Genomic DNA, 23,618 nt, shown 5'->3' with positions numbered 1-23,618 from the left:
GAAATAGACCTGCAACCGCACTCTTTCAACTGTTCCTCACTGGAACATGTTTTTATAGGAAGTAAGTATGATAGGTGGGGGAAAAAAAAACAGCAATCATGTTGAATCTGAGATGTGACCATTTGTTTATTAAAACTGTTTGAATACACAGTAGGACTTGTGTTAGGCTATTTTCAACTATCTTGAGATGTTTTCCACATCAATAATACATAATGGATGTCATATAGCAAATATTTTGATAATTCAATATTTTAAAATTCCAGAAAAACATTTTTGATTTTATTTTTGTTATTGTGTGGCCATTGTTGTGTATGAGTTGGCCTGTTTTCACTTGAGCGCCGTGAGAGCTAGTGTGATTCTTTTTTAAAACGCAGGACAACAACATGTCTCTTAAGTCCGTCTTGGCTATCCCAAAGACGATTCACAGCAAAAACATCCCTCTCCTCCACAAAAGTCTCAAACAGGTGCAGACCTCCACCCACGCCAAAGTAGTGGGACTTGGTGGCCAGGTAAACTTTGCCGCGCGGGGCCAAAAGTCTGTGGAAGGTGTCGTGCAGCGCAGGGTAATAAGCAGTGTTGTAAATTGTCTCTGAAGTCAGGATAATGTCGTATTTCAATGGTGGGACCTGACTTGAGGCCAAAATAAGAAAGGTGCGCCAGTCACCAGAGAAGAAACGGCACCTTGGCAGTAACGGATCTCTTCTGCCACGTTTAGGTTTGATCTTAGATTCTTCTTCTTTGTCGGTTGTTTGGGGGCTCTTTCCTTTACCGTCATCATCGTCACTGTCATCATCTTGGCAATTGAGAATGACATTAGACACAGTGAGTTGCTCAAGGACTGTACTGTTGTAGTCCTGAAAGTGGACTTCTCTGGCTGTTCTCTTCAGAGACAAAATTCCCAGGAGCCCGGCGCCACAGCCAAGATCCAAGACAGCCTTGCCGCCAAATGTCTCTCCTTCGTTCTCGATTACCTCCAGAAGGTCATACGTGCACTCCCACACCTTGAGTCCGCCCTCATACACTCCCGAGATGAGGTCAGATCTCTGCTCGGCCGTGCGGGACAGAATGTTCTCCGTGTCCTCCCTCTCGTTGACGGTCTTCTCAAAAAGCGTCTCGTTGAGAAAGCGCAGGGGAGGAAGAGTGCCGATGGTGAGGGTTTCATAAATGGCGTCATCAAGTAAGTGCTGGGGATCAGAGGGTGGAAAATACTCTTTCGCCTCTTTTACTGCCTCTGCTGAGCCACCCCTTTCATATACCTAAAAAATACAAAGCAGTATAGAATTAATGCAAAAAATGAATTGATTTAATTTCCATCAACATTCACCGTATAAGAGGGGATTATTTTGCAGGTTGACAGACTGTAAGTGGACGTCCTTTAGTGGATGAAGGTTTAATTTGATTATCTAAATATGCAGTAATTAAAATCTTGACTAGTTTTTGTACTGTGATGCTAAATCTTTTAGTTTGGATAACTCCAAAACAAAGGTTACACCACAAACACCTTTAAACTCCAGTACAACTCAACTAAAGTAGGATAATGCAAGCACCAGCACAGATTTCATAATTGTAATAATCCACATTATTCATTATGGAAGCAAGCACACTTTTATAATACTACATGGACCCATGTCTTTACTTACAGGTTTCGCAACAAGGCCAATTTTGTCAGTTAACGATGCACATGCATCCCCCTGCACGTCATCCGTGGTTGTCGTTGGATTTACGTCAAAATTAAAACAAAACGACATAACTGATTTCCAACAGAAAGCTCGATTTGGTTTAGAAAGCTGGTTGGTTGGTATCCACTAGCCGCGTTACTAGCTTGCTGCACATGCCTGGCTGTGAGAAAGCAAGCAATGGGACTTCAATTCCCAGAATCCCCTGAGGTAAAAACTATAAATCTCGACTTCGCAAGGGTGAAATTGTAAATTAAGTCGTAAGGCATTGTGAACGAGTTGTAATTTTATAAAGTTTATGGCGCGGCGCTGACCCTGTAACAATAATATTACTAACGCAGTACATCCGGACTTTATTGACCACAATGCCTTTCGCCACCCTCTCGCGCATGCGCACCAACTCACAAGCTCAAGCTTGCGCTCAACTGTCACACGAACTGCCTTTATCCAGCAACCCTTCGCTTTTTTAGTGTCAATAATCCTGATTTTGTTGCCTTTTTGAAAATGTCGATTGGAGACCGTTTTTCACTAGGTTTTTCATTCATAAAAAAGTGAGTACCCCTCCATAAAAATGTGTCGCTCGCTCGATTTAGGATGCGCTCGTATTTATTTGTCAACACGGGAATGACATCTAGAAGAGGACACAGATCGAGGGGGATTTGGCTGCTGTCCATTTGTTGCAAAATGTTTACGGTATTCATTTATAAATTGCATAGGCTGTCTAGGACACGATCAAGCCAAAGCGCTTTTCGGTTGTCAGTGTGTTCAACTATAGCTACTCGTGTATCTTTATTGTGCAAATCACGGAATCAACTCTCCTTGCAGACAATTTGGCAAACCCTCTGACTCCACCCTCTCTGGAATGCAGCTAAACATGATTGTTTAACTGCACTGTTAGACATTTGTCATGGATGACCTTGCTCTACCACAGCCACGCTTCATTTAATCATTTAACTTATTTTTCACAGCAAGCATCATCTGAAAAATGATGAAAAAATACTGCAGATATTGTATGTTAAAGTAAAATTCAATGTAACTGTACTTAATGACTGTACTGTATTGAATTCAAAACAATATGCACAGAGTGAAATTTGGATTCAGTGATTCTTTAACATGCCACTAGAGGGAGTTCGTGCCCTCACTGAGTCAAGTAATGACCAAACAATAAGTTAAACTAAAATATCAGATATTAAAATGGTGGAAAATGAACGTGAAAATCTGTCTGTGGCTCATCAAAAGACGATTCTAGCCTGGAGTTGATAATCAGTTGTAAGAGTGTGGTTCCGTCTTAGTGCTGTTGATTTAGATGCAGTTTCACAAGTATTTTCAAAGTTATTTTAAAGACGCTTCTCTGGGATTAAAGAGATTAGTTAACATTGTCTTGAAAATCCACTTTCAGTCAGTGGCTTAAACACAAATGTCTGTGTGTCAACTTATTTAAGACTCTTTTCAACCGGTCTCAAGGTTTTCTGGTTCTTTGCAGTGGAACTCAAACACAACTAAAAAAAATCATCGTGAAACAATGACTTTATTTTATCAGTTTGATTTGATTAATCTCTGAGTTGTTGTCTCAAGACATACACTTAAAAGCCAATGGGAATAGGTACTCAATCGGGAAGAAAACAAAGTACAAAATAAACCAGTGACAATCTCCTAAAATTTAGGAGAATTTAGGACCTAAATCATCTCCACTAAATTGTTTTTGTGTTTCTTCCATGCAGGTGATTGGCTGTTCCAAGTGCAGGATGCGGCGGTGGCGGTTGTGTCCGGGTTCTCTCGTGCACTTGTTGCGCTGCATGCTATTGCGGCTGTGTCCAAAGAGACAAGGATGCCGACTGCCTCTGTGGATGTCAAAACCACAGGCCTACTTGAAACTACTGCTGCAATCACTTTTTTATAACACCCTCACGGATTCAGATGTAATTTTTGAATCTCTTTTTGAGCCATTGTTATGGATTGTGGATTATTTGACACGCTGGTTTGGCTTGGTAAGTATATGCTCATATAATTGTATCCAGCAAATACACTGGGAAAACCTTTTTTTAAAATCTATCTCTTAATTTAATTACATTTTTATTGAATCAAGAGTAAATATGCTTTTTAGGAAGAAAAAAAACGCTGGCTCATTTTTGTATGAACACTTTGGCCTCTGTTACTGAGTTTAAATGTCGGTCAGCATTTTTAGCACAATACTAACATTACTTTTCTTTTTGCTCTTAAGGTGTTTGTGTGGATGGTGGTGATACTGACCTCCTCCATCTTGCTGGTGGCTTACGTCGTCCTTTTACCAAATGCACTCAGGACATATACTACTGCATGGCTTATTTGGCACCTTTGCTATGGACACTGGAACCTAGTCATGATTGTCTTCCATTACTACAAGGCTGTCAAGACAGCCCCAGGGTACCCGCCCTCTGTAAGACTGACATTTAACACTTAAGTTACTCGTAACGATGCTTTGGCTCCAGCAATGTTTTATGAATATCTTGGATTTCTTTCAGGAAAAAAATGACATTCCCTTTGTATCTGTCTGCAAAAAATGTGTCATTCCCAAACCAGCAAGAACGCATCACTGCAGTATCTGCAACAGGTGAATACCAAATATTATTATTTGATCGAGGAGTCATATTTACTTCATAATATTTTATATCATATTTTATAATGCGTTTTTACTGAAGCTAAGCAAATAAATAAATCAAGTTTTGCAAGTTTTCTGCAATTATTTTTCAAGTAATGTACTATATTTAAAATAAATAAATAAATGACAGTGACATTCTTTCCTTTACGCAGGTGCATTCTCAAAATGGACCATCATTGTCGTATCCTTTCTCATGACCGGTGTGTCAACTCTCACATTGGCAAAAGTTTTCATCCTTAATGTCTTCCAATCAGCCTGGTTGAATAATTGCGTTGGTCATTTGAACCACCGTTACTTCTTCTCTTTCTGCGTCTCCATGACGTTGGGCTGTATTTACTGCAGTGTGAACGGCAGAACCCATTTCCTGGCTGCGTACTATGCCCTGGAGGTGAGTGGAAAGCACAAGTTTCACCTGACTAAAGTGCTTGGAGCTTGTAATACTTTTTCTCTTGTTGCTGCCTGTCTCCTTGGGTTATCTTTTAATGCTGGCCTGGGTGTTTGTGGGCTGCTACTTTAGCATTTTAAGCATCTGGAAGTGCAAAGAGCAGGGGTTCGTGTAACAGGCATGGGACCTTTAATAGGGCTTCTCCCCACTGGTCAGGTACTAACTCCTCGTACCCATTAATGAAAAGTGTGTCTCAACATTTATTTACTGATTCTGCTCTTTTTTGTTTTTGTGAAGACTGACTATGTGACACCGGCACCTCCATACACTTTTAAGGAAAGGATCATGGATAAGAGTATCATCTACATGTGGGTGCTCACCAGGTAAAATCATTTTCAGGATCAAAGTGGTAAAGTAGAGCATTGCTGATGATCAGTTTCTGCTTTGTGACGGTGGTGCATATACATTACAAAGGCTCTAATTCCAATGTATTGAACCATTACAGCACTGTGGCGGTGGTCTTGGGAGCACTAACCACATGGCATGCACTTCTCATATCACGAGGTGAAACCAGCATAGAGATGCACACCAACTCGAAAGAAAGAAGTCGAATGAAAAAAATGGGACAGGTGAGTGCTTTGTGGTGTGATGATGAATCCTCACTCGGATTAAGGGCTGTTCTTTTTTTTTCAATTAGTGTGTAAATTTAACTGCTCACCTTGTGTGTCAGGTGTACAAAAACCCATTCAACTATGGCAAGCTGCAGAACTGGAAAATCTTCCTTGGTGTGGAGAAGAGAAGGTGTGGTTTTTTTTCCCCTGATATTTTTGTCATTGTTTTTGTTTTAATCCATGACCATCTGATCTAACTTCTATTTGCACAACGCCTTACAGTCACTGGTTCACGCGTGTCCTGCTGCCCTCTGCTCACTCACCACTTGGTGATGGCCTGACTTGGGAAAGTTTCCCCGTCAAAAAAGAGCCAATACCAGTTTGAGCTGTCAAGCTGCTACTCTGCATTAAATGGGGTACACACACACAGACACAGACAGACACACACACGCATGCACGCACCCACGCACACACACGCACACCCCATTTTAAGGCTGGCTTCAAGATGGATCCTGATGGAAGTAAAGAAAATTGGGTGACAACAACCTCCAATACCTCAAAACACTGGAATCTCATGGAGTACGATGTTTTATTATTCGCTTTGACTGGATTAAAGCGACTAATTTAAGGACTTTAACTGCTCATATTCTAACCGAGCTATTGTTAAATACTTGATGAGCCAGATAAACATCCCAATAAAACACTATTATTTATCTGTATTTTTTTTAATCTGTTTAAATTAATAAATTTTGTTTACATAACTACTGTGTTTTTTTATGTTCAGATTCACTTCATTTTTCACAGATTGATTCAACCCTGCCATTAAAAAAAAAAAAGCAAAATCAATATATTAATTATTAGTTGCAGTTGTGATATCATTTATACACAACAAAATTATATAAAAAGAGAAGACAAAAAAATACAAATACACAGTAAAACAGGAAAACGTTCTATGGATATTTTGTATTTTAAGAATTTATAAGGAAATAAGGCATTGGATAATTTCAATATCTTGTGAGTTCTTCTTGTTAATTACTTTGATACAGTTACATTATTTCAATTCCAACACAAAAATGGGAGGAGAGCTGCAAAACGTTAATTCGTGAATGAAAAACTAGACAAAGAATGGTAAGATTAATTAAATAAATCAGACCAAAATTGTTTAGTTGTCAATCAATCAACAGTAAATAGATATTTAACGGCGTTTTTAGGATAGAGAACCTTGAATCCTATACGTAATCCGGCATGCGTAACCTAAAAATAAGACTTCCGATGTGCCGTTATTATCGTGTGAATACATCGATACGTTACGCACGATTTTACCGTGGAACATTATTTATATGACTATTTATAATAGTCAACGTTGCGAAACTACGTTTACAACCGATGTCTCGACACAGTATTCTTAACCTACTAAGAACGTTGTGGGTTTTATTTTGAAAGACATGCTGCTTTTACTTCAGCTAACTTAACAGCGTCTGAAGAAATGATCTTGACAGCGCATGCTCGAACACTGATCGGGCTTTATTCTCTATCGATGCAAAATCTTGTACTCGTTTTGGTCTAGTATTCTGTCCCACAGGATTTGGTTTAGAAATATTTGCATTTTTTTCGTTTGCATTTTGCATTTTATTTTCTTGTCGATTTCCCCTATTTGCACATAATAAATGGGACTTCCCCGAAGGCTTCTGTAGCACAACCTGACCTTTTTGACATTTTTGTGGTCTCTTGAGAAAACTCGGAATTCGGATGTGGCAAGCTAACTGCAGACGAATGCAACATTTAGCAGACTGGATTTCAGGTGCGTAATTAATAAAATGAACTAAAAAAAATAAAAACGTTGTCAATTTACGAATCAATAAATTGCATTTTATATGGGTTGCATTTATATATCATGTGATATTAAGACAAATCTGCCTAAAATAGTGCAAAATATAAAAGATCGTGGCGTGTGTACCTGGTGCGTGCTTGGGTCAGCTGGCAGTACACGTGACGTAAACATGGCAGACCGATCAGAAACGCGCTGAGCTGTCACAATTCCCTCCCACGATGCTTTTTCTTTTTTACACTACTGCACATTGTATTTTTGTTTTATTTGAATGGACAAACATAAATGTGATTTAGTGCACTTACATCTATCTGCAGGTAGCGTGATGGGGGGCTGCGTGGGGAGGAGTAGGAGCGACGGCCAAGGGAGTGTTCGGAGCTTGACCAGGAGCAAAAAACGTGGAGGTAAGCGATTATCCATATTTGCGTAATAGTCTTATGCAGCCAGTGGTTGGAGTAATATCGGAAAGAGCGATGATAAAGTGATTTGCACGTCTGCTTCACAGTTCTGCTATTGTGGTTTGGAGGTTTGGATCAGGCATTATTGCCCCCTTAAACATGCTTGTTAATTTCCAAAAGCTGTGAGGAGTTAAGCGACTTTGTCTATTTTAGGAAAATAATATAAAATAATCTTCTCAAATTCACACCTTTTAGATAGTTGGTATTAATATTCACAAGCTAAGCATAAACAACTGTGACTATTACCACTACATGCCAACAAAAACGTCTATCATTTTATTATTATTATCATATCTTATTAAAACCATCTCTTCTTTCTCGTTATTTGGCATGTTGCCCCTTTGAAAAATCTCTCCAATTTTTTGTTAGTTTTACCAGCTTGTGGGCTATTTCATTAATCTAAAAAGACGTAAAATATGTTTCAGGCCTCAAATCCGTGCCGTGACCTTTCCTGAAAAATCCCAAAATTGTCTTCACGTTCGAATATGTCATTTCCTAATGCATTGTGGTGAAGATGGAGCCTGTCCACAAAGCCTTTTTATTGTTCCTAACCTTACATGGCCTCAATGATTCCAAAGTCAGCGGTTGACAGTACACCTCTTAGCCTATCGAATGTCTGACTGTTTTATTGACCACTAATAGGTTTGGCATGCTCGCGTTGGGCTTTTTTTTTTTTTTTTTATCCTTTCTCCAAATAGAAGTGATAGGATTAGGCCTCATGTGCAGAGATGCAACCTTCAGAACCACCGGGGCGCTGGACTTGCTCTCGCCAACTCTTGTTCCATGAAAAGCAGGGAGAGGATATATATGGCCGGTTGTTAGAATACATCTAAGTAGAGGTGGGTGGGGGTTTATTTCTAAGCACTTGAGTTACACGGTGGCGCAGATGGTCGACTAAACCAGACAGACCAACTTGTTGTTGTCTATTCGACCGACACTTGTGGATGTAGCAGCGTTAACAACAAATAACAAAGCGGTTATGGGAGTCCCCAATTCCAGAGAGTACAACTACTACCATTCTCCAAATCCTCCTTTAAGGATACTGCTGAAAAGTAAGTCGAGATGAAGGATGGATTGACGGATGAAATTAGGTTACAATCGTGTGTTTATAAGATTATTAATTTCTTTCTGATTAATTCAAACTTAATGTTACATTTTTCGTAACACTAACAATGTTGATAGTTGCTGAGACAAACCTCTTGCTCACTTTTATAGAAATGCTTAAAGATATTCTCACTAATGTTTATGCAGATAAACTCGCGACAGTTTCAGTTGTACTTGAAAGTTATTTGTATTTATGCTTTTATGTAGCATATTATTCCTCCTCTGCAAATATAATGGAACACAAAAGAGTGAAAATCTCCTCCAGACAGCCCTGACGGCGATCTGCATAAAACTATACAACTTTACATTTTACTGGTGCATTTTCCTAAATTTGCTATTAAGATGAATGCTTTATTCATGTAGGGAAATGGAGTCAAATTATGAAACACGATTGGCTGCTTTGCAATTTAACAAACAGGATGAAAAATATGGATTACAATGAAATGGTTGTCCCATTTTTATTTAATCATCATGCTGCAAACAGAATAGAATAAGCCTTGCATTGCAATACCAGGTGGCCTAGCTGATATTGTTTATAAATCATTTGAGGCCATGCAGCACGTGCTAATGCTGACTGTCATTGGCCAAGACATGCTCCTCTGGCCAGCCAATGCCCTTTGAAGACAGCTAAATCCTGTTATGTGGCACCTGATTACCGCCTATAATCTTGCAGCGTCCACCCATGTGTGGCTCACATGTGTGTGTTACTGCTCACGCCACCAATCCACACTCGTGAGAATGAATCTCTTTAATTCCAACCCCTATGTGTCTGTGTGTGGGGGGGGGGGAAATGAACTTTGTCTGCTGAAAAATGCTCCCTTTATCAGGGAAGAGGCAACGAGCAGCCGCCTGACTCACGTTACACACAACTATGAGATCCTGTTTACTCATTGAAATATATTGTCTTAGTTTGTACTTTACAATATAGTATATGGTCCTGTTTGTAATATAAGATTGATTGTCGAAGTGGCATAATCTTTTATTTATTTATTTATTTATTTATTTATTATGTTTGAACAATTCATCAAAAAATATAACGACGATTTTTCTGTAAATTTCATTTCATCATCATATATAATGAATTCATCAATTGTACTAACTGAATGTGTCTTACATTTGTCTTCAGGACGTAACGAGCCTCTCAAGAAGGAGCGTCCCAAGTGGAAGAGCGAATACCCGATGACCGAGGGTCAGCTCAGGAGCAAGCGGGATGAGTTTTGGGACACGGCTCCAGCTTTTGATGGACGCAAAGAGATATGGGACGCGCTCCGGGCGGCAGCCCTGGCTGCTGAGTGCAATGACCTGGAGCTAGCGCAGGCCATCGTAGACGGAGCCTGCATCACTCTGCCTCACGGTACGCACGCCTCATCCCACTCACATTTTTGAGCACAAGTGCATAGGTCTCTTGTCATAATTCTCAAAATGTCAGAGGGCAGTTTACAGATGGCCGCGTATCGCTTGTTCAGGGATTACGCCACTAATAGTTATTACATAATAGTCCTGTGTGACCACTGCCACTGGATTGGTGCACACAGAGACATGCGGGAAAAAAACACTAGCATGTCAAGTGCGTATTTATCTACACAGAAAAACCTTTAAGGGTTATAATCAATAAAAAAAAAAAAAAAAAATCATTATTTTCTATCCACTGTATTTGGTCTTCTTCCTTGCTCTAAATGGCAATTTTACAATTTTCCACAGAGGTCCAAATAGTATTCGGATTCTGAGTCAGGTCACAACTGCTATTTTCTAGAGTGCCCTTGATTAACAAATAAAATGTTTCATGCGTTCTTGTTATGTAAAATTTTCCACAATTTTCAGGCTTATTACAGTTGTTTACTGTCATTTTCAAAAGAAGTTTTAACACTTTCCCTGACATTAATTTTGGACGAAATATGTAATGACAGAGCATTTTGACTTGAGTGGGTTGTTTCAAATCCACACAGGCTCTCTCACAGAGAGTTACGACGAGCTGGGCAACCGTTACCAGCTTCCTGCGTACACTTTGGTACCGCCAGTCAATCTCATCAATGAAACATGCAGCGAGAGCAAAGTTTGTGAATCCGCACAAAAGCAAGTGCAGACTCCTCCCTGCAGGCAGGAGTTCCAACTGCGTGTGCGACTGTCCTCAGGTAAGAAAAGAAAGGACAGAGAACAATATGGTCAAAAGCATGTTGCTATCTGACTTTTTTTGTTGTCTAGGCGAGGATGTCCGTCTGACTGCCAGCTTGGCCGACTCCATCGCTGAGCTGAAGAAGCAGCTGGAAGATCAGGAGGCCATTGATGTGTCCCGCCAGAGGTGGTTCTTCTCCGGGAAACTCCTCACGGATAAGACTCGTCTGCAGGATGCCAAAATACAAAAAGACTTTGTTGTCCAAGTCATTGTCAACATGAACCCTACACCTATAGCCGACTGAGAGGGGTGCAATAATTTAAAAAAAAAAAAAAAGGGCGGAAAGTGAGAGTTGGAGAGCTTTATGCACTGGGAATTTCTGTACAATTTTCTATGAAAGTATTGTTTTTATAATGTTCCTTTTTGTATTTGTTCTCCCACTTTTTCCAAATATACTTAAAAAAATAAGCACTGAAACACTTTCGAGGAGCTGGCAACCATCGGCTTGTGAGCCATACTGCATATAAAAGCCAAGAGCATTTCAACCCACAAATACTGAAACACAAACTCGGTAGCATTGTAATCTGTTTTACTACTTACTGTAAATGGCCCTCTAGGATTTTACAAAAAACTGAAACATCTTCTGATAGGTCAGAGGTTTCCCACCCCTGTGTTAGATGGAAAAATAGAAACCCTAAATGTTTGTATCACTATCTTCATTTCTACCTTTCACCTCCATCTTTGTCTTGTGTATCGGTCTTTGTTCTCAGTGGCAAACTCGATAATGTTTGCTTGGGCATCCAATAATAGAAAATACCTTCTCTTTTATTTTTTCCATGTGAAATTTGAGAGGATAACTGGGAGACAGGGAAGATAAATGTAAATATTTGCATCTGTGTGTTGTTTGGTCAATTGACTTTGTGCTCAGTCATTGTCATTCCTTGGCTATTACAAATAAATACATCCACTATCAGATGATTGGTTCTTGCTTAAATGAAACAATTACAAATTACAACTGGCATCTTTTTTACAACTGCAGGAAGCTGCCAGAATCCAGGTTTTTAGGAAACCGCCTCAAAGCGTGCCGTCACCACTTGCTTTTATGTCAGCACACACAAGCGTATCATGTTTATATTATTTATACATTATTTTCTCTGTTATTTATACTACGTATTAATATAGTATTTACATGTTTGAAACTATTATTTAATGTTCTAATGATAACATGCACTTATACACTTATTGATACACAAAAATGTAAGAGGGTGACACTACTTTGCAGATTTTCACATGGTCTTGAAACCAATTATCCACTGTACTTGATCATTTCATTGAATTAGTTGCCATTCATTTTGAGCTCTATTTTTCTTTCAACATTTCAGCTGGCGAATGTTTTATTAGTGGATTTAGTGCATGTTTTGCTTTTTTCTGTCTGCTTTGTTGTGATGCGTTCAGCAGACATCATTTCCAGATGAAAGTTTTTTTTTCATCATAAAGCACTTGCTTAATGGAGGCTCTAAAATGTCATTCCATGTATACACAAAGCATTCAAAGCACAAAAAGAGCATCACTTTGAATCTTCTGTGACATGGCATGTTTGTGGGACAGGAGGAGCTGGCAGTAGTCACACACCGCTGTGTTACCCTTCTCGTCAGTTGTGTGCTGCTGCTTTTTTGTTATCGTCTGAGTCGGCGCCGGCCCGAACATGACCCCGCCAGTTGCCGCGATGCTGTTATTCATTCTTGGCCTGTGTTGGACCTGCAGTGGTTAGTAAATATATATATGAGCAATGCAGGAATGTAACAATCCACTCGACTTTCGAGTCATACTACATGTGCAGCAAAAGTGGTCACATGCTGCATGTTGTCGTGACTGTCATCATTGTTGTTTGGTTTTGTCGCAGAGATCCACGACTGTCCGGATAACTGGTTGAAGCACAGGAGCGCTTGTTACAAAATAAATTGGGCCGTGCACACGTGGCGTAATGCTGAAGCCGCTTGCATTGTGCAGGGAGGCCATCTGCTTAGCGTTTGGGACAAAGCTGAGCTGGTGACGCCTCTTACGTACACACAAGCGCACGCACTCACACTGATCTGAACATACGCTCTCATCTTCTCTATCGTGATCTCTGTCTCTTCCTTTTGCAGGCGTGGCTGAAGTCACAGCGTCTAAGATGGCAGTACTGGACCGGTTTGTACAACGATACCAATGGATGGAGATGGACCGACGGAAGTAGTTACTACCGCGAGTAAGTGTCCTTCTCGTCAGAAGAAAGCACGACAAAGCTTGTGATCTTCAAACGCCGCATCATTGAATTTGTCCTCCTGCTCACTTATTTGGCATCGTTAACTGCTTGTTTTGTTTCAGGGAATGGAGTAAACTTCAGCTACACAAAGAATTTAACGGCCCGAAATGCATTGCGCTGGAGGATTACACCGCTGACTTGAGAGTCACGCACTGTCAGGAATTAATGAAATTCATCTGCAAGTTTACCTTGGGTTTGTCTACACTTTGTTGATTGTGGCTGCATACAATTTATTAGCAACTCAGGAATGTCTAACTGTGCACTCTCCTTTCACATGGATTGTGTCCCTGCAGACACATGTAGTTGTCCTCCTTGTTATCGTCCTGCTCCTCTTGTTTTTCCAATATCCTCCACTGTCCCCTCTCCTTCGACTTCTCCTTTGACCTCTCCGACCTCTACGACCTCTCCGACCTGTCCTCCTTGTGCTTCCACTGCCCCTGGTCACACTACCCTTCCAACTCCATTGACAACCGCCGCCATGCCGAAAATCATTTTGGCACCGGAGATCTGCAAAATATCAATCAATCAGTCCACATCGTGTGCCTCGAATGACTACACGTGCTCGTGCCTGCTCGGCGTGTTTCCCAACTCGGTAAGTTGTTGGCGCCGTGAATGAAGAGGAAACATCTAACATCAACTTGGCATTGGTGTTTTTTTTTCTTTCTATTCAAAACATGCAACAAAAACTAGCAAAGACAAAGTCAACTTTATTGGGGATTTGGGGAAAAAAGTTGAGCTGCATGAATTTTGTCAATTGCACAGGATGGTGCATTCGAAGCTGAACTCAACGACGGTCTCAGTGTGAATCGCAGCATTGTCATCAGAGGACAAGCCGAAACCAATGCAGAGAGGTAATATTTTCTTTCCACTCAAAGGAGGACGTTATTGCAACAGTGCATTTACAGGCTCATCGTCAAGCTGCTTCTGGGCAAAGACAACGTGACAGCGCTTCAACTGAATTTCCACTTTGGAAACAAAACCATTCAGCTCATCTCCCCAGCGGACGACGATAATGCCCAAAAGATTGTGAACGCTTCTCAACAACACAAGTTTCAACCCGGACTCAACTTCAAGGTCATCAATCAAATTAACGTGAAGATCTGCACTTCTGCCCGCTTTGACCTGTCAGAAAATCCTAAATACTATATTCCCAGGGTTAACCTGTAGAAAATGTTGACTAACTGAAGTATGCTTACTGACCCAGCTGTCTTGTCACCATCCAGATTGTCATTCAGTGTGGCAGCCACTATTTCAATATGACCTTGGATGACAACGTCCGGCTGAGCATAGATCTTTTGAACCTGCAACGCATCAAGTGGCTGGAAGTGTGGCATGTGCTGCTGAGTTCCATCCAGCTGATGTGATCAAGTCCACTTTTGGATATCAGCAACAATTGTTTAAATTCTAACTTTTTTTTCTTTCAGCACTCACTATTGCTACCTTTTGGTATATAACAGCTAAGGGGGGTAATGTATTACTGTAATATATTACATTTAAGCTGAAATACTCAATGAATTTCTGCATTGGTAGTCGTTGAACCTCATAATGTCACATTTTTAAGACCACATCTCAGGTTTGATCACAAAGTTTTATAACCAAATGAAAACCTGAGGTTTTTTTAGGGTCGATTTAATAGAACGACACTGGATTGACCATATAGTTTGTGTGCGCTTTTATTTTGACAATTTTTTTGGTGTATGTAATTGCCACTTTGCGAGTTTGGCTTAATGTAATTCTTTTGTTGTAAGAAAATAAAAAGATAGGACTGAAACTGGAGTTTTTGTTGCCAAGTGTTTTAAAATGAAAGGTCAAAGATGTTTTCAAAATTATTTACAAATTAGTTATACTTAAACTCACTACATTGAAAAAATTTTCATAAAATGCAACAACACTATGATAATGGAAACGCAGTTCTGATATTAAAATTTACTTGCAAACGTCTGAATTTTTTAATTTTAAACACTGTTTTGTGCAGATATGTTAATTTTGAGCTCAACAGCGCACTCTGCAGGCATTACAACAATGATATGACGTCATCAAATGCGCGACGGAGTCATCTGTGTGGACCGGGGAGCTGCGTGTACGTACGCAGCAGGCAGGGAAATCGTGAAAATGGTCAAATCGGGGAAACTTCGATCCGGGTCGGGCTCCAAACTCAAACGATGGAAGAAGGGACACAGCAGCGACTCCAACCCACAGACGAGTCGACATCGACATGCTGCTAAAAGTCGCTTTTTCAGCCGACCGTCCGGTAAAGATTTATTTTGCACGTGGTTTAGGGGCCGGGCTAATTTAGCTTCTTCTGGACAGTTAGCTTCAATCAAACTTTGTCATTCGTTTGAGTAGCTTTAAAAGTATTAAATAACATTCCTCGCCATTATAATAAATTAAAGCTTTGCTTTGATTAATTCAAACTCCAACTCTTATGTAGTGTGCAGGTTAGATCAGTGTTTTGATCAGTGCATAACTAAAACAAACTTTGATAAAATCACTACAATTTTTTTTTTATCACATTCGTGCCCTTCTGATGGTAAATAGGGTTACAGTATCATTGTCCATTTTATTTGCTGGGTCATTGTCCTTGTAAAATATCTGCATATTTAGTAAATGTAGTTATTTTTCATCATTTAATGTTTTACCTACCAATCAAATAGTGTCATGCTGTTTTTTTCTTATCAGGACAAAGTGATCTGACTGTTGACGCACTCAAGCTCCACAATGAGCTGCAGACGGGACCATTGGAAATCAAAACAGCGAGCCAGAAAGATGCGTTCATGGTGGATGAGCCGGATCAGGCACTGTCCGAGAGGACATCAGGCACCTTCCTCAGCGGCCTCTCGGATTGCTCCAACCTGACCTTCAGGAAGGTGCAACGTTTCTGGGAATCCAACTCGGCCGCTCACAAAGAGGTAAGGAGAGAAGTGGATGTCTGCCATCCAAAAAATGTAATAGTAACCTAGTTTTTAAATGTGCCCTGCAGATCTGCGCTGTATTAGCAGCTGTAACTGAGGTGATTCGCAGTCAGGGAGGGAAGGAAACAGAAACGGAATATTTTGCTGCTTTGGTAAGTGTGTTTGCTGACTTCGTGTATTGATACTTAAAAGGTCAACCAGGGTCCAAGCTGTTATGCATGGATCGATTAAAGTCCAATGTGTAACAACCAAAGATTTTATCAACTGTGCAGGCAATTTATTGAGTGTCACTTTAACATTTATTCAGGTTTGTTCTGTAATGCGTGAAGTTTTTGTTCTTCTGTGTGTATGTAGATGACCACTCTGGAAGCAGTGGATTCAGAAGAGTCCCAGGCCGCAGTGGCGTATCTGCTCAACCTAACCATGAAAAGGTTTGCCCTCACTGAAATGGATGCAATTATATCCGATTCTTCAAGCATGAAATGATTGCAATTGGCTGCTTTAAGGGTCCCTGCCCCAGTGCTTGTATCCAAATTCTCGGATACCACCAAAGCTTTGATGGACATCATATCCCAGCAGGCCTCGTCTGAAAGATCCTCGTCTCTCAGATGGGTGAATACTTTATTTTTTTCTCTTGATTGTTTCCAAGTGCATCAGACTGATAGTCGGGTTGCTGTCCTCCTTAGATTTTATCGTGCTTGGCCACTCTGTTGAGGAAGCAGGACGTGACTGTGTGGACTTACCCGTCCACTCTTCAGGCGTACCACGGCTTGCTCAGCTTCACCGTACACAGCAAACCTAAGGTCAGCTCGCTTGTCTCAATTTTTTGCTTGGAGGAGCCTAGGCCAGTTGAGTTTAGGCGATCGCCGGTCATTCTCTTCAATACGACATTTTGTATACCCCTGTGCAGGTGCGTAAAGCGGCACATCAAGGCGTGTGCGCCGTCATCCGAGGGAGCGACTTCATGTTTGCGGAGAAAGCGCCCGCTCATCACCCTGCTGCCGCATCCACAGCCAAGTTTTGCATCAAGGAGATGGAGCAGGCGGGAGGTAGGGCACATATTCAATCTATCGGTAATGAAGTCATTTAGCTTATGTTTCTCCTCTGTGTAGGAAGCAGAGAGGACACCACCACGCTTCACGTGCTGGGCCTCCTGAAGGAGCTGATGTCGTCGTTCCCTCTCGGGCCTGTCAAGTCGTGTTGTGAAATGTTGCTGCGAGTCATGACGCTCAGCCATGTGGTGAGAAGTTATTTAAAATCCGTCCCTGTAAAATGCAGCCTTCTGGAACAAGCAGCTAGCTGCTTGTTTGCTGTCAATGCTGGAATTGATTGACACTATTGATAATCGAATGAGCTCAAAAACGAAGTATTTCAAATTTCAATTTAAACCTTAATCTGTATTGTTCATCATTATGCAGGCAAAATTAAAATGCATGAAAAAGGATTCGCATATTTTGGTTCTCAAATGTAACCCTATTTCGCCCTATTCCCGTCTCATGTTAACAGCTACATTTTCTGTTTTTTATATTCTAGCTTGTTCATATATTTTATTTAATTTATATTGATGTAACGTAATGACAGTTACTGTTGCGTTTTTTGTGTGAAGCTGGTGACCGCCAGTGCCATGCAGACCTTCCACAGACTCTTCAGCGGGAAGCCGAACGCCTCAACCCTGTCACCTGAACTCAACGCACAAATAATCACAGTAAGACTGGAGCATTGTAAAAAGCAAAATGCTGTCCTACCATTGAAGGATCATTTCTCTCCATAGGCTTTATATGACTACCTGCCTAGTGAGAATGACTTGCAACCTCTTTTGGCCTGGCTCGCCGTCATGGAGAAGGCGCACATCCACTTGGCATGGTAACATGCACTTGGAGAATTATCACGGGAGTTTGTCTACACGTTCCAAATAACTGAGTGTTTTTTTGTGTAGTTTGCAGAGTTCGCTGAGTCTGGGCCACATGCCTCGCCTCTTTTCGGCCGCCATGTCCTGCTTGTTATCCCCTCACATGCCGGTGGTCTCTGCGGCCGCCAGCATGCTCAAGGTACAGCAATCCCCAGTAAAGGTTGAAATAAAAAAAAAAAAATGTACCACTCAGTTCACTGTAAACAATGGCTCCGTCCTCAATGTATAAGACACTCGTGCTGCGTTCAAATGCTGTTCGAAATGGATCGATACTGTACCGGTCGGCTTATGTTCATGTTTCAGACGCTGCTGACCGAGTGCGTGGGTCCACGCATGGAGGAAATTGGAATGGTTTCTGCCACGGCCTCTACAGGAAACCCCTCCTATGTCTACAAAATGTTTCGGTAGCAGAGCTTTTGTCCTTTTGAAACAATGTACAGGCAGTGTCGCCAGGTCAATACGTGTGTTGTGTGTGTTTCAGTGTTGTTGAGGAAGGCTTGTCCTATCGCTTTCATGCCTCCTGGCCTTTTGTTTTGCAAATACTTGGCTGCTTCTACAAAGTTGCGGGGAAAGAAGCGCACCCTGTCATGACCAAGGTACAGTGATCCCTCTAAATATGATGTCATTATAATATTAATATTTATAATGTGTGTGCATAGGTCTTCTTCAACGAGCTTCCAAAAAAATTATCATACTTGAAAGCAATTTTTTGAGATTTTCCCCGTGCTTGTAGTCTTTGCAGTCACTTGCCGACCTTCGAGCCACTCCTCGGTTCCCGTACAGTGGCGAACTGGATCTGGCAGTAGGGGGCGCTGTTCAGAGCATGGGCCCTGAGACTGTGTTGGGAGTAGTGCCTCTAAACATCACTGGCTATGAGTAAGTGTTCAGTGTTCGCATAAAGTTCTAGTAATAATGTAATTGGGCTTGTTTGGCTGTAACTGGACTGTTTGTTTGTGCGTCTTTTTTTGGTGGTCACCAGCGACGACCTGGAGTTCCCGCGGAGCTGGCTTGTCCCGGTCATTCGCGATCATGTGAAGAACACTCGCCTGGGCTTCTTCACTTCTTATTTCCTTCCTTTGGCCTCCACCCTCAAGCAGAGATGTACATCTGAACATTTGTCACAAGCTCAATTTAAAAGTGACATTGGCTAATGCTTTGCTTCCCAATGTGTTGTAGCTGAAGAGTTGGAGCAAGCGGGTCAGAAACTGGAAGCCAAAGTCTATCAGATCTTACAGCTTCAGGTGAGTCCTTTGTGCTGTATTGAGCATCCAGCACAAATGAATTCTCCATACATACCCACAAAACAGCACGTTTGTTAATCACCGGATGGCGTCTTTCAGATTTGGACCATGCTGCCCGGTTTTTGCACATGCCCCGTGGACTTGGTGGATTCCTTTAAAAGTATCGCCCGCATTCTTGGCGTGGCCATCAGCGAACGGCCCGACCTGAGGCTCATCGTCTGCCAAGCCCTGCGCACCCTCATCAATAAGAGCTGCACAACTGGTACAATGTTGTTTTGTGTGGAAAGTTGTTCCATTTGCGGACACTGCCGCCTCTGAACCGCTCTCCGTGCCTGCAGAGGAGGAAAAAAACGAAGTGGGCCGCTTCTCCAAGAACTTCCTGCCTATCCTTTTCAACGTGTACAGCCAGAAGCCTGCGGAAGGAGAGCCTCGAGCATACAGGATGGCCGTCTTTGAAACTCTCAAATTCTACTTGACAGTCACTGAATCGCAGGTGGGATTTAAAAAACAAACAAACATGCATGTGCAGTTGTGTTTAAAGATACTCGTGCTAATCAAACTCTACACGGCCCTTAGATGATCAACATGTTTCTGGAAAAGGCCATCGAGAGATTGACTGATACAGAGAGCACTGAGTTCATCCGGTAAATTTTTCTACTTCAGACCCTAACCCAAGTTTGAAAGCTACTTTGAAATGCCTCCCCTTAAGAAATGGAAACTATTAGAGGAGGCATTCAATTTCTCGAATGAATGACGATTTGAGGAAACACTGTATATCAGATTTAAAATTATTTGTTCATCCACTACTTCTCAGGTTGTCAATGATGGACCTTGTGGTTGCCATGGCGCGCTTTTTGGATCAGCCAACAATGACAAAGATATTTGAGCTCATCAAGCCATATTTGGAGGTTTGTGTGTGCATGCGCAGTCAAAAGCGTCGCAAGCTTCAAACATGTTTCCAGTTCTCTAAACCGTCAGTGTTCTCGCTCAGGTTAAGAAACCGGGCATGCAGAAGAAGGCTTACCGCGTGCTAGAGGAGATGTGCGCGGGGGAGAAAGACGAGTGCAGGTCGTTTGTCACGGCCAACATTGAGACTTTAAAGGTGGTCTTGCTGGAGAATCTGAAAAGTGCTTCATCGCCAGCAAAAAGGGTGAGTAAAGAGTACAAAATACACGAGTTAACATGTCACGCATTTGCTCGTTTTCATGCTATAAAATCAAATCTTGCTAACTGCATTGGCTCTAATAGTGTTGATATCAAAATGGAGCTAAACAATCACAAGACCTGATGGAATGATTATTCCATGACTCGCTTTGTCGTGTTGTACAATTGTCCACTGTAATTGTTCTCAGCCGCGCCTGAAGTGTCTGATCCACATCATGAAAAGACTCGACAAAGAGCACAAAGACTTCATCACCTCACTTCTGCCAGAGGTATCTCAACATGCGCACGATATCCAGCCATTGATCCCGAACATTTATTCGAGGGTGCTCTCTTCTTCAGGTGATCATATGCACCAAGGAAACGTCGGTGGGTGCTCGCCAGAGTGCGTACACCCTGCTGGTGGAAATAGGACACGCATTTGTGCGCTTCTGCGGGAACGCTCAAGGTAATCTAAATAAAGGGAAGTAATGATTATTATTGAATGAATGAAGTTTGCACGATAGAACTCTGTAAAGCTTATTAACACTGTGTTTGTGTGTGTGTGTGTTTTAGAGGCCATCCAAGAGTATCTGCTGCTCATGTATGTGGGCCTCACGGGGCCCGTCACGATGCTCACCTGCACCGTGTTGGCACTCACACGCCTGGTGTATGAGTATAAAGGTAAAGACACTTGACATACAGTGGCTTTTCAAACTCTACATATTTTTTTTTTTTATATTAGTTTTTTTTTTTATGAGCTGCCATTCCAACTTACTAGACTTACTACTATATCCACTAGGAGTCAAAGTCACATTGTTTTTATTTCTGTCAGACTTTATTGAGGCGTCCACCATGGGGCAGATTCTGCACAACGTGTGCATACTGCTGGCTTCTCGCACCAGAGAAGTGGTCAAAGCGGCGCTGAGCTTCATCAAGGTCATCCTTTTCATCATGGAGCCCAAGACGTTGGCGTCGCACCTCACTGTCATGGTTGGTACACACCGTAAATATCACATCATGAAAAACATGGAGTCTTCAGTTGGAGACTGGAGTTTCTAATATTTGATTTCCCGCCAGTTGGAGGGCATTGGTAGTTTGACCGATGATGCGATGAGACACTTCAGAGCCAAACTCAAGAATATCTTGACCAAATTCATCAGGAAGTTTGGGTAAGGCTTGGAGGAATCTTTATACATGCTCACTTAATGCAGGAAAAGTTTTCACATAAAGTGCATCTTAAATGTGATGTCTTCATGTTACACCATCAAAAATACTCTTGGCCAATGCTATAAAATTTCAAGCACAATTTCTTGCAAGTCCTTATAATCTATTTGGGTAGAGGGCTGTTATTCTTTTGAAGGCATCATTGTAGGTTGTTATGTTCAGGTTTGACCTGGTGAAGAGTATGCTACCTTTGGGATACTACAAGGTTTTGGTCAACATTCGTAAGACGGAGGCTCGCAATAAGAGAAAGAAACAAGCGGTGATGCAACAGGATGATTCAGACAGTGAAGAGGAGGCTCCCAAAGCCAACAGTAACAGGTACAACACCTCTTCGTCCACACAGAGTGCTTCTTTCAACGTGACACCTTGTTGGTTTTGTCTTCTCAGTATTGAGGACATCTTGGCGGGGTCAGACAGCGAGCCGTCGGAGGATGAAGGAAAGGCTGGGAGGAAGAGAAATGGCGGGAAGCAGCAGAAGGGTCGGGCCTGGCTCAAAGAGGGAGAAGAGGATGACCCGCTCAACTTCTTGGACCCCAAAGTTTCACAAAGAGTGCTTGGTAAAACAAATATTGATACATTTCTGCATTTAAAACAATGTTGTTGTAGGAATGCACCACTATCTTAACGGTTACACATAGCAACATATACTTTGCGTAAACTTCCAAACACATGTATTCATTACATTTTGGCGATTGAATATTTTGCTTCCGGCAGCCACCAACCCCGAAAAGAAGAAGAGTGCCAAGGCAGCGCACGACTTCAAGGTGACGCCAGATGGGCGGTTGATCATCAAAGAAGAGGATGGCGAGGATGATCAGACAGGTAGCGCTCACTATTTTTTTTATTTTTATTTGTAAACAGTCGGAAATGTTCTTATAATTCATCACACTACTCGCAGATGATGCCGAGATGAAAGATATTCAAGAAGAAGCTGGAGTGAAGAGAGTGAGTGTTCTTCGTGATGATGAATTGCCAAAGTCCAACACAGTTGCCAATGGAGTCACTTTTTTTTTCTTTTTCTAGAAAAAGGTACAAAAGGGGAACCTTCGAGATGACAACTATGATGATATGGACACAGAGCCACATCTCAAGTATAAAGGTACACAATCATGTAGATGGCACTGGAATAGGCTTAAGGTTAAGCAGATTTATTATTTTTTTTTAACAACGGCATATAAAATGTAACCAAGCAGTATGCTAGTGAAACAAACCAATATATCTCTATTTATTTAACGGAGGAAAGTTAGCGAAGTAATTTGTCCAATTTAGATGTTTCTTGTATTTTATATGAAATGTTTTGTTTTAAATAAATTACTGCTATTTGAATTGAGTGAATTAATAGAGTTTTTCCATGGTTTTACTCAGCTGGTGGTTCGGGCATCCACAGACCTTTGAGAGGCAGCAGAGACTTTGGGTCAGAGTACAAGTCAAAGGTGAAGACATCAACATGCACAAAACACAAAGACAGCCTTAAAATGCAAATACATAAATGTGTTTGTGTGTTTTTTTTTGACAGAAAGGAAAAGGGGATGTTAAGAAGACAGGCAAACCGGACCCATACGCTTACATCCCTCTTCGGAAAGCCCAGCTCAATCGCAGGTATGAACGCTGTTTTCAAAATCCTATTTTTCTTGCAAGATGTTTGTCTCATGGTCTGTGCGTATTTTGTGGTCAAACAGGAAGCGGGCGAAGCTACAGGGCCAGTTCAAGGGCATGGTAAGAGGTGCCCAGAAGGGGGCGTTGTCAGGGAGAAAAATGCAGAAGAGTAAGAGGAGAACTTGAAGCTCATGGATGACTCTTCAATGATTTAAATGTGTAAGAGGACATCAGTTTGTTTTTGAACTGCCTCCAGGAATACTAATCCTGCTCTTCACATTGAGTATATGTAGACAAAGTAATATGTATTTCCTTTCTTGGTCACCTGAGAGCAGTGTTGGCTTGTGGGTGAGATCATGTGTGAATAAATTCCTTCCAACATTTAAACTTAAAAGATGACTTTGAATACACTCCAAAATAATTACAAATCTCAGATTTTGCATTATGACTCCATAAATGTCATGAATGGATTATT

General features: G+C 41.4%; 5 protein-coding genes across 7 annotated transcripts; 4 read left to right on the top strand and 1 right to left on the bottom strand.

The window, feature by feature from the left end:
• Window positions 1–101: 101 nt before the first annotated feature.
• mettl18 (methyltransferase 18, RPL3 N3-histidine) lies at window positions 102–2,000 on the bottom strand. The gene is made up of 2 exons (XM_088384470.1): window positions 1,641–2,000; window positions 102–1,256 (listed from the first exon to the last, which is right to left on the bottom strand). Exons 1-2 carry the CDS (start codon window positions 1,746–1,748, stop codon window positions 348–350), a joined length of 1,017 nt encoding a protein of 338 aa, XP_088240596.1. The 5' UTR covers window positions 1,749–2,000; the 3' UTR covers window positions 102–347.
• Window positions 1,733–6,071, top strand: zdhhc16a (zDHHC palmitoyltransferase 16a). 3 transcript variants are annotated; one of them, XM_088384467.1, is made up of 11 exons: window positions 1,733–1,886; window positions 3,398–3,664; window positions 3,898–4,092; window positions 4,178–4,266; window positions 4,467–4,495; window positions 4,569–4,702; window positions 4,832–4,915; window positions 4,997–5,082; window positions 5,205–5,328; window positions 5,430–5,500; window positions 5,593–6,071. In XM_088384467.1, the coding sequence occupies exons 1-11, from the start codon at window positions 1,857–1,859 to the stop codon at window positions 5,693–5,695; spliced, it is 1,212 nt and encodes a 403-aa protein (XP_088240593.1). In that variant the 5' UTR covers window positions 1,733–1,856; the 3' UTR covers window positions 5,696–6,071. The 3 variants fall into 3 exon arrangements, with proteins under 3 accessions (XP_088240593.1, XP_088240595.1, XP_088240594.1); XM_088384468.1 differs by lacking the exon at window positions 1,733–1,886 and adding an exon at window positions 2,056–2,227; XM_088384469.1 differs by lacking the exon at window positions 4,832–4,915.
• A 729-nt stretch (window positions 6,072–6,800) lies between these two features.
• ubtd1a (ubiquitin domain containing 1a) lies at window positions 6,801–11,788 on the top strand. The gene is made up of 5 exons (XM_088385662.1): window positions 6,801–7,111; window positions 7,456–7,542; window positions 9,827–10,054; window positions 10,647–10,832; window positions 10,903–11,788. The coding sequence occupies exons 1-5, from the start codon at window positions 7,060–7,062 to the stop codon at window positions 11,115–11,117; spliced, it is 768 nt and encodes a 255-aa protein (XP_088241788.1). The 5' UTR covers window positions 6,801–7,059; the 3' UTR covers window positions 11,118–11,788.
• A 612-nt stretch (window positions 11,789–12,400) lies between these two features.
• On the top strand, window positions 12,401–14,894 carry LOC148393294 (uncharacterized). The gene is made up of 8 exons (XM_088385787.1): window positions 12,401–12,579; window positions 12,717–12,862; window positions 12,961–13,061; window positions 13,181–13,311; window positions 13,412–13,710; window positions 13,881–13,969; window positions 14,024–14,192; window positions 14,342–14,894. Exons 1-8 carry the CDS (start codon window positions 12,519–12,521, stop codon window positions 14,480–14,482), a joined length of 1,137 nt encoding a protein of 378 aa, XP_088241913.1. The 5' UTR covers window positions 12,401–12,518; the 3' UTR covers window positions 14,483–14,894.
• A 263-nt stretch (window positions 14,895–15,157) lies between these two features.
• Window positions 15,158–23,537, top strand: rrp12 (ribosomal RNA processing 12 homolog). Its single transcript, XM_088384633.1, has 34 exons — window positions 15,158–15,369; window positions 15,798–16,027; window positions 16,099–16,182; window positions 16,385–16,461; window positions 16,537–16,642; window positions 16,717–16,833; window positions 16,941–17,079; window positions 17,143–17,270; window positions 17,637–17,735; window positions 17,802–17,893; window positions 17,967–18,078; window positions 18,243–18,343; window positions 18,421–18,535; window positions 18,673–18,815; window positions 18,919–19,040; window positions 19,116–19,180; window positions 19,280–19,442; window positions 19,519–19,673; window positions 19,757–19,824; window positions 19,995–20,088; window positions 20,172–20,330; window positions 20,533–20,613; window positions 20,684–20,789; window positions 20,897–21,004; window positions 21,156–21,313; window positions 21,401–21,492; window positions 21,710–21,865; window positions 21,935–22,104; window positions 22,262–22,369; window positions 22,446–22,492; window positions 22,571–22,646; window positions 22,913–22,980; window positions 23,064–23,146; window positions 23,227–23,537. The coding sequence occupies exons 1-34, from the start codon at window positions 15,159–15,161 to the stop codon at window positions 23,327–23,329; spliced, it is 3,936 nt and encodes a 1,311-aa protein (XP_088240759.1). The 5' UTR covers window position 15,158; the 3' UTR covers window positions 23,330–23,537.
• Window positions 23,538–23,618: the final 81 nt, after the last annotated feature.

This window comes from Syngnathus floridae, chromosome 9, assembly GCF_059516105.1.
Source record: "Syngnathus floridae isolate MCC-2025c chromosome 9, RoL_Sflo_1.0, whole genome shotgun sequence".
Classification (NCBI taxonomy): domain Eukaryota; kingdom Metazoa; phylum Chordata; class Actinopteri; order Syngnathiformes; family Syngnathidae; genus Syngnathus; species Syngnathus floridae.
This window is presented reverse-complemented; position numbering and strand designations above follow the sequence as displayed.